The sequence below is a fragment of the Ranitomeya variabilis genome, chromosome 3, assembly GCF_051348905.1.
Source record: "Ranitomeya variabilis isolate aRanVar5 chromosome 3, aRanVar5.hap1, whole genome shotgun sequence".
NCBI lineage: Eukaryota > Metazoa > Chordata > Amphibia > Anura > Dendrobatidae > Ranitomeya > Ranitomeya variabilis.
This window is the reverse complement of record NC_135234.1, coordinates 33,997,565-34,012,309: the sequence shown is the minus strand read 5'-3', so window position 1 is coordinate 34,012,309 and position 14,745 is coordinate 33,997,565. Positions and strand designations below refer to the sequence as shown.

The 14,745-nt window shown below is 43.9% G+C and overlaps 1 protein-coding gene across 3 annotated transcripts in view; it reads right to left on the bottom strand.

Annotated features, from left to right (window-relative positions):
* GART (phosphoribosylglycinamide formyltransferase, phosphoribosylglycinamide synthetase, phosphoribosylaminoimidazole synthetase) overlaps positions 1-12,982 on the bottom strand; it is a 45,528-nt gene extending 32,546 nt beyond the window's left edge. The window contains exons 1-5 of one of the 3 annotated variants that reach the window (XM_077293928.1): positions 12,884-12,982; positions 9,601-9,747; positions 7,239-7,334; positions 6,629-6,803; positions 952-1,063 (exon numbers count right to left, since the gene is read on the bottom strand). In XM_077293928.1, coding sequence (XP_077150043.1) covers positions 952-1,063; positions 6,629-6,803; positions 7,239-7,334; positions 9,601-9,745 — 528 coding nt within the window. In that variant the 5' untranslated portion in view covers positions 9,746-9,747; positions 12,884-12,982. Of the gene's footprint in view, positions 1-951; positions 1,064-6,628; positions 6,804-7,238; positions 7,335-9,600; positions 9,748-12,619; positions 12,732-12,786 lie in introns of those variants that run through there. The other 2 variants (XM_077293930.1, XM_077293929.1) reach the window with 2 other exon arrangements.
* Positions 12,983-14,745: the final 1,763 nt, after the last annotated feature.

Sequence of the window (14,745 nt, the reverse complement as noted above, 5' to 3'; positions counted from 1 at the left end):
GGGCAGCTCTTCTTGTGTTCAGCGGTCATGTGGTACCGCTCATTACAGTAATGAATATGCACGCGGTACGTGACCGCTGAACACAGGAAGATGCCGCCGGCTCCCGGAGACCATCTGACAGTGAGACGCTGCCTGGGACCGCGTCGGGAGCAGGTGAGTATATCAGGGGAGGTGAGCATTGCGCGATAGTCACCTTCCTCGTTCCATCGCTGCGCGCTGCTCTGTCTTCCATCCTCTGGCTATGACTGTCCAGGTCAGAGGGCGCGATGACGCGATTAGTGTGCGCGCCGCCCTCTGCCTGAACAGTCAGTGCGGAGGATGGAAGACAGAGCAGCGCGCAGCGATGGAACGTGGAAGGTGACTATCGCAAGTGCCGGGGGCCTGAGCGAAGAGAGGTGAGTATGTGATTTTTTTTTATTTTAATCGCAGCAACAGCAAATGGGGCAAATGTGTGGAGCATCTCATGGGGCCCCTAATGTGTGGAGCATCTCATGGGGCCCCTAATGTGTGGAGCATCTCATGGGGCCCCTAATGTGTGGAGCATCTTATGGGGCCATTATTAACATTTGTGCAGCATTATATGGGGTATATTTTAATATGGAGCATTATATGGGGCCTATTTTGCATGGAGCATCTTATGGGGCCCATCATGAACTGTATGGAGCATTATATGGGGCTCCTGATTCAATATGGATATTCAAAAACACTTAACCTACTGACGTCTCAATTAATTTTACTTTTATTGGTATCTATTTTTATTTTTGACATTTACCGGTAGCTGCTCCATTTCCCACCCTAGGTTTATACTCGAGTCATTAAGTTTTCCCATTTTTTGTGGGAAAATTAGGGGGGGCGTCGGCTTATACTTGGGTCGGCTTATACTCGAGTATATACGGTAAATATTACAATGTAGGCTAAAAATAAGGGACTAAAACTGCAGCCAGAACAAACCTGCATGATTTCCTTCACCGCTTTGCAGGCCTCCTCTTTACTGCTGGCTACAATCACTCCCTTCCCGGCAGCTAGGCCGCTCGCTTTTACCACCAGGGCACGGAAATCCGCACTAAAATATTAAGAAAAGGGGTACAAAAAGCAAAAATTACCGTATATATAAAAACGTAAAAAAGCAGCATGGTATAAGGGATCTAGCAGAAAATCCTCAGCCATAGTGGGACTGACCTGCAATACCATGCACAGCCATGGAAAAAGAAAGCATTTTCTAAAAAGGGTGGAAGGTAGAATGACAGGTCCCATTTAATCCCTTAAATAGTCTATGGCTTGTCCAGGACTAGAAGTGTCCATGCAGTCCACACTATTCTGCACTGTTCTAACACATCAATGCAGTGTAAGCTGCTCGCACAAGATTGTGGTGGCGAAGAGCCGAGTGTCAGACACAGCCAGACTCCACACACAAGAAAGATGGTTTATATTATGCCTTCTCAGTCTCTGTACACACAGCGCTGAATCAGCACATATGTATATAGAGCAGGACTCACTGACAGCATCTTGTCCACCGAACCAAGCGAGGATGCGATTGCCGGTTGTAGGGAGCAGGAGCTGTTGAGTCCTAGGAGACCCAGTCAGCTGAAATTCACATGTAACTGGGAGCAATATACCAGGGAAATTAACAAAAAGGATGTATTAATATGTTAAAATGCCCCTAAAAAAAGGTGGGAGCGCACAGTGGGTGAAATTAATAAAAAAAAAAAAAAAAGTCTGAACAAGAAAAATCTACATTAAAAAGGATTGAATGATAAGATGTGAAATTATGCCTGGTCAAGACGGGGTGGGGGGGGGGGGAGGAGGGAATGTCACAAATATAGCAATACCAAACTACACTTTGCTGATTTTAAGAAGATTGAGATTTAAAAAGTTAAAAAAAATGGGTCATTCCATGTCAAGTGGACCAGTGGTCCCCACTCGACCTTCTCCGATTTTGCTGAAAATTTCTAAGGATGTACATGTATGTTTGAAAAGAGGTTCTGTAAATTTTTAGGGCCAGATCTCAAATACATTGGGCACTGTTGACCTTTCACTGGAGGTTCCACCAAGCCTGCGGCTTCAGCTAAGAGGATTTTGCAAACTTTGGCACATAGCCATTAGAGTTCTATACTGGCTATGACGCTGAAATTTGGCATACTAGCTCAACTTTTGCTGCTAAACACGATAAAATTATTACCGGCTATGACAAAACAATATTTCGGCCGCAATTTTGTGTCAAAGTAGCTTGAAAAACGCGTCGCATAAAATTTATGCCAAACTGCCCATATATAACTCAAGACCAAAAACCAATAGTAACTGGTGCTTTGCCCTGTACACCAAACATCTACATGACTTTGCATTGCTGCAATATCACGGTCAAAGCATATGTATTTGTGGAAATATTCACACCCACATATGATGAAAAACTTAAACGAATTTTACCTATTTTTAGGTCAAATTTCTCAAAAAGGGTACCCCTAAAATATATTAATTCTGATATCATTAGAAAGAGCACATTTTTCTCTACAAGGATCATTGGGGGTTTTTTTGGAGTCTCAGTTTAAGAAATGAAAAATGCCACTGAACATGGTGTTATTTATTAATACGCAATGAATGGTAACTGCACTATTCAAACCCTTGCGTTGGTCCATGGTGGTTATACCACAACCAATTCCCTAAGAATTGGTATGATAATCCTACTAAGAATTGTAATAATGCTGTCTTTCGAGAATTGGCAGCCCCATCGACTATGAGCCATGGCCGATAGCCGTGCAAGGCGAGCCTCGGGCGGTCTCTATCGCAGGTTCCGAAGCCTGAGGGTGGGTGTCTTTGCCTAGGATCCCAAGCCTAATACTGGGTATCTTTTGTTGGTTCCCAAGCCATAAGGTTCAGTCTAAGTCGTCTGGAATTGTTGCTGCATTTGCAACATAATCGGTTCAGAGAAGCTGTATTGTCGGCCCATTGCTGTTGCAGCTGGTGCTGGAATTATTGCAATGATTGACTGCTCGGGAATCCAGCATGTATCATTTCTCACAGGCCAGTGAAAGAAGTTAGCTGGTCCATGAGGATGCATAAAATTTATTAATGCATCATGCTCGTCGACTGAAATTTCAGAAATATTTCCAATCCACCAGTTCCTATCGTAAATGCAGGCAATGTATTGCCCTGGCTGGGGGTTTGCAATTGGCACAAAAGGCATTTCTGATCTGACAGATCTATCTACATGGGCAATGAAAGATGATGGGTCATTTGACACCCTTGAAATGCAAATCTTTTTGTCATCAATTGGCACAAACTGGTGATTTTCTCTTGTTCCAGCAATCGTATGTCCATCTTTGAACCTTTCCCATTGAACTACCCGTATTTTGTCAATTTTTTCTTTTGGAACAAAAAAACTTGATTCCATGCAGTTGCTCGTTGCAAAAGTTGAATAAATCCACCAGGGTCAGTACTTGGTTTTCAGTTGGGCGTTGAAGACTGACACGAGCTGCCAACCTCTTTACTGTCCCTCCAATCCCATCACAGGGCGACTTTCCATGAATGGTACCAAAAAAATTCCATTCAGCGCTGATATTGAAATCAGCATTGTGGTGGCACAAGTAGAGAAAATTTTTGAAATTTTTGTACTGGGCTGCAGATCCATCGCTGAAGTAGTGGATATGACGAATCCCATAGATGAGTCTTGAGATACTCCACAATTACTGTTAAGAAAGTGTGGACTGCAACTGTGTCATGTCCTGAGCAATCACTGATTATGCACAAGCTGATGTTCTGCGCAGCTTCACCATTGAACTCCTTGAAGTAAATTACAAATGGGTGTACTGTAGCTTGACTATTTTCCCAGTGGAAACCTTGAATGGCATCTTGAACAATAAATGAGTAATTTTCAGCAAAGTCCATAAGGATCACAAGCTCTCCAGGTCTCAGATTTTCCTTCAACGATTTCAGATATAAACTTTGATGTTTGGCGATGTAGTGATGGCTACAAAGTTTAGAAATTTTCAAAACCAATTCTTCAATGAAATCTTCTATAGTCAGTTGTTTGGTATCAAGCGTGTCTCGATCAGTGTGAATCCATTGTTTGAACTCAATAATATCTTCAGGATCACTGTTGACAAACACATTGACTAGAAATTCTTTTAAAACTTCAGGACCCGGGCATTTATCACAACGGCCAAGCATACAGTCCTTGGATTCAATTCCACAGACCATTTTGCATATGAGCTCTTTGTAGTCATCATTGATTCGGCATGCTGCAAGCATTAGTTTGACATTTTGGTGAATGGTACACACAAACGGAATGTGTTCCAGCAGATCCAACGGTTACGCACCACTTTGGCCAAAGCTCACAAAACTTAGAAAATCCAATTTCAGGGCCATTCCGATCCCGATAGGCAACAAACATTTCCCTCATATTGCTCAGTAATAGTCGCTTTTGCATCTGCTTTTTTTCTCCTGCTATTCGCACTGATACATAGTCTTTTTTACCAGGGCACATTCGACTGAATTCATCATCCTCAAAAAATGCCTGCACCTTTTTCTTCACTTCCTCGGAAACTTTCTTGCCACACTTGATTCTAGGTAAGGCTAGGGTCACATTGCGTTATGTGACCGCGTTTAACGGACTACGTTACACCGCGGCATAACGCGGTGTTAACGTAGTCAGTTAACGCTGCCATAGCCTGTAATGGTGAACGCGTCGCTAGCGCCCGCCCACATTGGGCGTGCGCTAGCGATGTGCCGTCATTTGAGTGACGGACCTCGGACGCTGCTTGCAGCGTCTGCGGCGCGCCCGAGGTCCGTTCCTCGCTAGTGCAGATCGGGGATCTGCGCTAGCGTGGACGCCGACCCTAGATAAGCATTGCGTTAGCGCAATCCTCTAACGCTATGCGCTTAACGGATTGCCCTAACGCAATGTGACCCTAGCCTAAGGCTAAGATCCCATGTTCACATTTAAGCTTTCGAGCTTGTTTGACCATTCGTTCAGAGACACCGAATTCGTCTGATATAGCCTTAATGGACCAACTTTTAGGTGCCAATGTCAAGATTTGGACCTTTTTGGACAGCAATGGGCCGACAATACAGCTTCTCTGAACCGATTATGTTGCAAATTCAGCAACAATTCCAGACCACTTAGACTGAACATTATGGCTTGGGAACCAACAAAAGATACCCAATATTAGGCTTGGGATCCTAGGCAAAGACACCCACCCTCAGGCTTCAGAACCTGCGATAAAGAGACCGCCCGAGGCTCGCCTTGCACGGCTATCGGCCATGGCTCCTAGGCGATGGGGCTGCCAATTCTCGAAAGACAGCATTATTACAATTCTTAATAGGATTATCATACCAATTCTTAGGGAATTGGTTGTGGTATAACCACCATGGACCAACGCAAGGGTTTGAATAGTGCAGTTACCATTCATTGCGTATTAATAAATAACACCATGTTCAGTGGCATTTTTCATTTCTTAAACTGAGAGACTCCAAAAAAAACCCCCAATGATCCTTGTAGAGAAAAATGTGCTCTTTCTAATGATATCAGAATTAATATATTTTAGGGGTACCCTTTTTGAGAAATTTGACCTAAAAATAGGTAAAATTCGGTTTTTAAGTTTTTCATCATATGTGGGTGTGAAGATTTCCACAAATACATATGCTTTGACTGTGATATTGCAGCAATGCAAAGTCATGTAGATGTTTGGTGTACAGGGCAAAGCACCAGTTACTATTGGTTTTTGGTCTTGAGTTATATATGGGCAAAGTTTGGCATAAATTTTATGCGATGCGTTTTTCAAGCTACTATGACACAAAATTGCGGCCAAAATATTGTTTTGTCATAGCCGGTAATAATTTTATCGTGTTTAGCAGCAAAAGTTGAGCTAGTATGCCAAATTTCAGCATCATAGCCAGTATAGAACTCTAATGGCTATGTGCCAAAGTTTGCAAAATCCTCTTAGCTGAAGCCGCAGGCTTGGTGGAACCTCCAGTGAAAGGTCAACAGTGCCCAATGTATTTGAGATCTGGCCCTAAAAATTTACAGAACCTCTTTTCAAACATACATGTACATCCTTAGAAATTTTCAGCAAAATCGGAGAAGGTCGAGTGGGGACGATTTTTAAAACTGGTCCACTTGATGTGGAATGACCCTAATATAAAGTTAAAAAGGTGGAGATGCAGGTGGAAGAAAGGATGGGAAATGGAGTGTGGTGACTAAAAAACAGATTTCTGGCATTTCAATTTTTTTAATTTTAGCAGTCAGCAAATGCAATTTTAGATTTTATTAGTTCAGGCAATTTTACATATGGCGATACCAAACATGTTTTTAGAGAACATCTTTGATAAGTGCAAACGATAGCCTGCATTAAAAAAAAAAAAAAATTATAATTCTGAAATTTTTAAGAAATAACTTCGGGAAATGTCCCTCCAGTAAATATAATGAACTTGTAACTGTTACCCTTTGTCGGTGTCAGACTGTCTAGACTCACCCTATTCACTGCCCAGTTGCAATTTTACTCAAATTTCCAAGAGGAGTAACAGAGGAGCAGCAATATGGAATTGTGTAAGAGGGAATACAAGTATTTACAGACATGTCAGGAGAGCCGACAGGTCATCTTAGGGGGTAAGCAGAGTTTCTGGCGTGGGCTACCTAGTTATAAAGTCACAGGCCTCCTCTGGATTAGTGAAGGATTTGTACTTGGCTGTCGGGATACCATGGCGGACCATAAAATCCTTAGAAAAGCTTTTACTGGATTCCAGCTGTGCGGCCTTCGCTGTGGGCCCAAAACATCTCACTCCGGCCGCGGTCAGATCATCAACAAGACCTGGAATAAAAGAGGAAATGACTGGGTCTGATGTCCACAGCAACCAATCACAGTGCAGCTTTCATTCCACCAGTGCGGTTTTCAAATTGAAAGTGGAGCGCTGATTGGTTGCTATGGGCAACAAAGCCTTTATTACTATTTTTATGAGTGAGGCCTAGTATGGATGCAACAATGCAAGACACCCCTTTTTTTGGTCCACTAACAGATCACCATTTCTATATTGATGGCCTATTCTTAGGATAGGTCACCAATGTCTGATCGGCCAGGCGTCCCACACCATCCTTGGAGTAGGCCATCAATCTAAAAGTAGTGGACAATTTCTTTAATAGAGTTAATTAAAGTTAATAAAAAAAAAAAGCCAACGTGGCCACTAGACCAGCAGCCTGCGGGTTTTTACAGCTCAACAGGTGTAAGAAATCTATATGGCACCATTACCTGCGGCAAGAGGAGCTTCCGGCCCGACCACAACAAGGGCTACGTTGCCACTTTTGCAAAATTCGATAAGTTGGTTGTGATCGTTGGTAGGGACGTCTGTAAAACAAGAAAAGAAATAGCAACAGTAGAAAATGAAGAAAAAACAAAAAAAAAAAGTTATCCCCTATCCATTGTACTTGGCAGTCCCATAGACATTAAATGGAGCGTAGACCAAACATGCGCACCCCTGCTCCATTCATTCTACAGAACTCTGTTCTCGTGATCACTGGGGGTCCCAGCAGTCGGACCCCCTGCCATCAACAAGTTAGGGTTGAGCGACTTTTGCTTTTGCTTTTTTTGGGTCTCTGTCCCCCTCTCCCCCCGTCCCTGCAAAGTTTGTGTTTCACCGTGCAAATCGCTATATCCCAAACGTTAAGATGGCGGTTTTACCCCCTGTGACGCCGCACAAAGCAAGCCGGAACCTATGTCATCACGCTGCCCACACTCCTTCATTGGCTGAAAAAATGGCGGCGAAAGCGTCATATGAAGCGCGACTTTGGCGCGAAGATCGCCGACCGCATGGCCGATCCCACAGTGGGGTCGGGTTTCATGAAACCCGACTTTGCTGAAAGTCGGCAACTTTTGAAAATGCCCGATCCGTTTCGCTCAACCCTACTCATCATTACTGAACCATGGAAGAAAAGAGTAAGGGCCCCGGAGAGGAGAGGGATTTAATTAAGTAATGATTTGCTTTCTTATTTTATAACAATTCATTTAGCTGCGCAGCCCTTTATGGAGGGGGCACGGCAAAAACACATGATTAGAAAAGGAGGGGCGGTGAGATCAGGTCACTGGCACAGATTTAAAAGAAAAAAATAAAAGAAAGGGGAATCCCGGTTTACCCTTCATTCAAAGAGCTGGTTCCTACACCAACTCTATTCTAGAAAATAAAGCACAAACACTAGGAGCCCGATTCATTATTGCATTTGCACCTTTCTAGTTTTTTTTTTTGCCGGTTTCACTCTTGCACATTGTCATTTTAATTTGCGCATCTATAAAATCTAAATGCATGCTTAAACTTCTTATGCAAATTTTGCAATGTTGTAGAGGAACAGGTGACAATGCAAAAAAAAAAAAAAAAAAGAATTTTTAGGATTTTGAGCAAAACTCATGAATCATATGCGTCATTTCGAATGATCTGGAGCTTAATATGATCAAATATCAAAAAGACAAAAACAAAGTGAGAAAAAATAAAGTCTGTTGCTCACTGGGACCAGTCAAGAAGCAGATCGGTGATTAAGGCACGTTCACACGGTCAGTATTTTAGATCAGTATTTGTTAGACAAAACGAGGAGAGGAACAATCAGAGGAAAAAGTAAACAAATCCATCAGCAGGATCTTGCTGATGGTTTCCAAGTGCAAAAATAGAAAAGAATAAAAGAAAAAAAAACAGCAAAACCTTTTTTTGGGTGGAGGTAGGGGGTGGGTGTTTAAAGGACAAAGTCAGAGTCACAAATCAATTATGCCATAACTATAGGCCTAATCGACAACGACCGTTGGAAGATTAGGGTTTTTGGCAGATTTACACTCTCGGCATGACGGATTCCAGGAAGCCGTAATCATCAGATGATTCTCCATGTGATCCACACATGATGAAGGGAGGATGTAGAGAAGTTAATTGTGCCTCACAGGAGCCTTCGAGGAGTCCATGTACATGAGTGCCGATATTCAGGTGACAGCTGGATTTTTCTGATTTTACTGCAGATGGTGCACAACTAGTCGCCATGATATTCTAAAATTCTCACCGTCTCCGCTGGCACTTATACAGGGTAACACAAAAATGGATTTTATAGATTGTATTTGCCATAATCTAACATTTATACTTTTTACTCTCTTCTGCGTCGCGATGTATACAAGGAACGACAGATTCAACATCAAACACGAAAAATTAAAATTTACGGAAGCAAATAAAAAGCTGAACAGGTTTGCAGATTAAAGCCAGAAATATATTTTTGAGGATGGGCCAAGTTATGCACTTGGTCAGGACCTTAAACTTTAGAAGTTTCCCAAAAATAGTAAGTGCTGGCATTGCTAATGCTATCCCAGCCCCCTGTCTCCGGAGATACTTGTTCTCTTGAAGATCCCCTCATAGGGAATGTGTCAATGATATTGTCGAAATCAGACTTTTGTTACACAATATGAAGATGCCGAATTTGGGTCAGTTCTGCCGAAAGTCTGGAAACCACAGAAAAGTGAAAGCAGTCTTAAGGGTTAAATGGCCATAAGGGTCCTGGGCCTTTTATCACCCATGACCGCTCAGCCCAGGGCAGAGGCAAACACTTTAGCAGTGGAGTAACATGGACTCATCCAATATCAAACTTACCAGAATTTGAGATCTTTCCCTTGTTGGCCGTGCCGGCATTTCCCGGGGCAACCAGAACTTGCTTGACATGAGAAGATTGTGCCAGTTTCCAGGCTAACGCATGTTCTCTGGCTCCACTACCGATCACAAGAACCGTTTCCGCCATCTCTACATAGAAAAAAAAAAAAGAAAAAAAAAAGTCAAGAAAGAACTTGAGTCAAAGGAGATTGGTTCAATGCAATGTGACTGTCACCCCCCCCCCTTAATCTCTCCTCAAACATAGGATTGGGCATGTCAATATCCAACAGCCCGATCCCATTTACCCCTCCACCAGTTGGAGATGAATTCGAACATCCCAAGCCTCCTCCTCCACTGATTAGTAGACCCCCCACCACGTACAACATGATATTGTGGGGCTAAATCAGAAGGGTGCCAACATGTAATAGGAAGTTTGCATTGCTCGTCTGGTGGCCACGGAATACTGATGTTCTCGCTGGACCAGGGCCCTGCAAATAGTCTTGTTCAATTCTAGTGCAAACATTTTTTTCATGACACTCAACTGCAAAGATGATTTTTTTTTTTTTTTAAACTTAAGAGAACCAGTCATCAGGGTTTTACACCCCCAAACCCTTACCATTCTTATAGAAACCTGCTTTGCTGTTTTGGGCTATGTTCACATGATGCATTTTTGTGGGTTTTTTTAATTTTTTTTTTTTTTTTATTATTTTAGACAAGTTTCAGCTGCTTACAAAAAGCAGGTTTTTCTTAGTTTTTGCTGCACTTTTACTGCAAAAGTTTGATTCAATTTTATCAGGTGTTGGCACGAAAAAGAACAAACAGCAAAAAACTGATACCTGCGTTTTTTTGCAGAGTTTTTGCACTACCCATTGCTTTCAATGGATGAAAAATGCTGCAAAAACCCAGCTCTTTGACAAAACAGTCATAAAATAAAAAGCATGCTGTGTGCATGAGACTTCTGAAATCTCATACTTCGCTGATACTGTGAAACATGGCTGAAAATTTGCACTTAAAAAGCGGCAAAAAAAAGGAAGTGTGAACACAGCCTTAGGGTAAGTTCACACTGGGCTTTTTTTCTGCAGCAAAACCCGATTTCTTGGCAGGAAAGAAGCTGCGGCAAAAACGGCAGTGTTCACAAAAATACAAAAGATATTACAAAAAGAGACAAAACACAATATGCACAACAATTAGAAAATAAAAGGGATGAACGTATGAACTTATATCTCAGTCACAGGTATGACGTGTTGATAAAGGGGAGGAAAAGATCCCAAAGAAATGGTTCAGCAGCACAGGACAATGTTCTTAGCTGTCTGTCCAGCGTCTGACACCTCCCAAAAGGTACGTTTGTTTCATGCTTTGCCCACAAACCTAGAGACTCCTGCTTTTGCTGACCTCACTGGTTGGCTGTGTACAAGGAAGGTACACCTCTCTTTGGAAGTTATCAAAAATCCTATTTTCCATATCTTTGGCTGGAAAGCTCACAGGGCGACAATAGGGGCATTATATTTTCCCCTGCGAATTTACCATTCTTTTGAGACCAAACATGGCATGTATGCATGTTACTGGGGGACAGAAATTTGTTTCCCAGGTTTCTGATGGCCCTAATGGCCACGTAACGCCGCCATGTGTAGCCGTACAGAGGAAGACAGAGGGGGCTTGTGGCTGCAGGCAGGAGTTTGAGTCCTTACAGAAACAACAAGGGGGGGGAAGGGCAGTAAGTCAGCTTTGGTTGTGTAAGCCGAACAACGGAAAATGATTCATATTTCCTTGACACCCATTCAAGTGAATGGCGTTCGGGTCCGTTCTGCTGGATGACAGGCAGTATGGGCGCACCGTGCAGCCTGCAGGGGTAGAGCCGAGAGTGAGGTCACATCCAGCTGTCCTTGACTTTTCTGCAGCAAATACACTGCAAAAAAGAGTGAACCTGCATATTTGCAGCATTATTTCACCATCAATTCAAGTCAATGGGTGAAAATCGCTGCAAAAACGCTGAAAGAAGTGACATGCTCTATGTCAAAGAAATGGTGCAAAGCACAAAATCTAAACAGGGAGATGGCGGAAGAGGTAGAAGTGCACAGACTGGCCACTGCACAGCTATGGCTATGTTCACATTTGCGTTGTGCGGTGCAGCGTCGACGACGCAACGCACAACGCAAATGTAAACGCATGCACAAAGCAGTGTTTTGTGACGCATGCGTCCACTTTTGCACGGTTTTTGGCGCAGAAAAAACTGCATCATGCAGCGTCCTCTGCGCCCTGACGCATGCACCACAGTGTCGCATGCGTCACAAAACGCAAGAGCAATGCATGTCCATGCGCCCCCATGTTAAATATAGGGGCGCATGACGCATGCGTCGCCGCGGCTGCGCCAGACGCAACGCTAATGTGAACGTAGCCTAAGTCATCTAAACAAAAAAAAAAAAGTGGTACAGTGTTAGCAAGAAAAATCAATGTAAGTACTTTTATAAAAAGCATTTACAGAAAAAAGTTAAAAGGAAACAAAAATTATATATATTGAATTGCAGGCTATGGCCCGGGAGAGACACCTTTTGTCCATTTAATTGTAGACTGATAACGCAAGAGTGGCATGTCCAGCAGAACAGGGACCCATCAGAGGGAGGTCACCTTGCCGTGGTTGATGGGCACTCATGAATTGGCCAATTTATGTGCTAAGAAGCTTCATTCTTGTAAGTTCATCTTACTGAACAACACAGTTTAGATTCATTGTCTTCAGGGTTTGCATATATCTTGGCCCCTATAGAGTGCTGTGGCAACTGTTCACACCTGGGAGGTGCTGGTCAGGGATAGGAAAAAAAAATAAAAAATTATATATATAAATAATCAAGCATAAATAATTATGCTTGCCTTATGTATTATATACCACATGCATGCACTGAGCTGTAGATATATATGCAGAGAAAAATATCTATTTTCCCAGCATGTATTCATGTATTGCGTATACAGCTTGTAGAACTGTGGATAAATGTGATTAATACAAAAATATATATATATGCATGCTCACCCCCAGCTCAGCAGGCAGCAGTCTGACCGGACACAGCAGCCCCCACGTGTATGTGAGCCCCCAACTGACCGCACAGCAGCTCATACACCGGTCACACTGTATTACCACTCCCACACTGCCCCCTGCCGGCCGCATGTATATCACAGTCTATGCAGCTACACTCTCACCGGGATTTACAGCAGAGCCGCCCGCTGCCGCTTCTCCTCACCGGGCTCCTACCAGTGTTAATGTGGCGACCTATGTCCCGTTATTAGTGGCACTTACCGGGAAGTATCACAGCGGAGCGGACCCACGTGTTCTGTACAGGACGCACTGGGAGAAGGACGCTACAGCAAGCAGAGCGAATCTGCGTTTCCAGCGCCACCTGCTGGTCGGATGACTTTACTGAACCTTTCTAAAGTTTTTGAAACTAGAATCAGTGGTCAGTTTAGGCCGCAGTCATAGTAAAGGGTAAGTTCACACAGGGCGTTATTGCTGCGTTTCTTGCTACGTTTTATGCAAAATTTCAGCTGCTTTTTACAGTGCCAGCAAAACCTATGAGGTTTCAGAAATCTCATGCACACATTGGTTTGTCATCAGGATTTTGTGCTTTGCAGCGTTTTTTTTACATCGGCATCAGGGCCGCCATGCCCTTACTGGTATATGGGGCCCGGTGAGGAGAGGGGGCCCAGGGCGGGCCCCCTCTGTTCTGCTCACCAGACCCAAGTGAAAGGATCCTGCTTCTTCAGTATCTGACCGTGCATCCTCCAACTCATGATCAGTTAAAATCTGTTGTGCGCTTCAGCCGAATCGGAGAGGAGGTCCGAGGACACACCGCAGGAGCTCGGCAAAATCCTTTTTTTTTTTTTTTTTTTTGGTAAAGCCGCGGTATGGAGCATACTATACTATAATGGGGGGAAGGAAAAGGGGATGCATTATATCCCTATGGGGATGCCGCATTATACTGTGGGGTGCATTATATCCCTATAGGGATGCTGTATTATACTATGGGGTGCATTATATGCCTATGGGGATGCTGCATTATATCCCTATGAGGATGCTGCATTATACTGTGGGGTGCACTATATCCCTATGGGGATGCTGCATTATACTATGGGGTGCATTATATCCCTACAGGGATGCTGCATTATACTGTGGGGTGCATTATATCCCTATAGGGATGCTGCATTATACTATGGGGTGCATTATACTGTGGAGGGCATTATATCCCTACAGGTGTTAGGGGTCGAGTTCCCACCTCTGCACAGGGGGAAACTCAGGCCATCTCCGCTGCGATCTCCCATACTTCTCCTACCGCAGTGGAGCCTGCTCAGCGGAGACGTCGGTCCCAGCATCTCACTCAGTCTGACTCTGTACAAAGAGTTACTGCTGCCTTTCCTGCTTCTGCCACTGAAGTCAGTGCTGGGCAGCGGTGAGCAGACGCTTCTGGGACTAAGTCCTGCTTTTCTCGTTCTGAGCATGCCCAGAGTAAGATCTCTCAGTGGAGATCGAGGGTCACATGATCTGATACTGCAGCTAAGGTCATTGGTCCTTCAGGAAGGTCCTGTAGGTGCTCACGCTCTGTGGCAGCCTCTCATTGGTCCTTCTAGGAAGGTCCTGTACGTGCTGCAACTATTTAATGCTCGCAAGACCGCACAGCCATGCGCTAGTATTGTTCTTTGTTATGTGCTTTGCGCCAGTGTGGTCACGAGAGTATGTGTTCAGGGACCCGGCTGAAATAAGCCCCTAGAATGCTGGCACCTCCGGCGAGGAGTTTGTGTTTGTATGTATTCAGGGACCTGGTTGAAATAAGCCCCTAGAATGCTGGCACCTCCGGCGAGGAGTTTTGTGTGCATGCGTGACCAGTGACTGCTCTCTGTTTGGGCAGTTAGCCTGTGCCTCTGTGAAGTCTAACAGGGCACAGTGCTTTGCTTTCACGGCTACTCGGTGAATTAACTGAGTTAGTCCATACCGCCATATAGTGCCGCCGTTTGCTAGCAGCCGGTACTCCTGCACGGTGGACCCCAGGCTGCGAACGCACCAATATCATTAAAAACATCTCTATTTACTCGGTGCGTTCCGCTAGCCCTAACAACGGGGATGCTGCATTATACTATGGGGTGCATTATATCCCTATGGGGATGCTG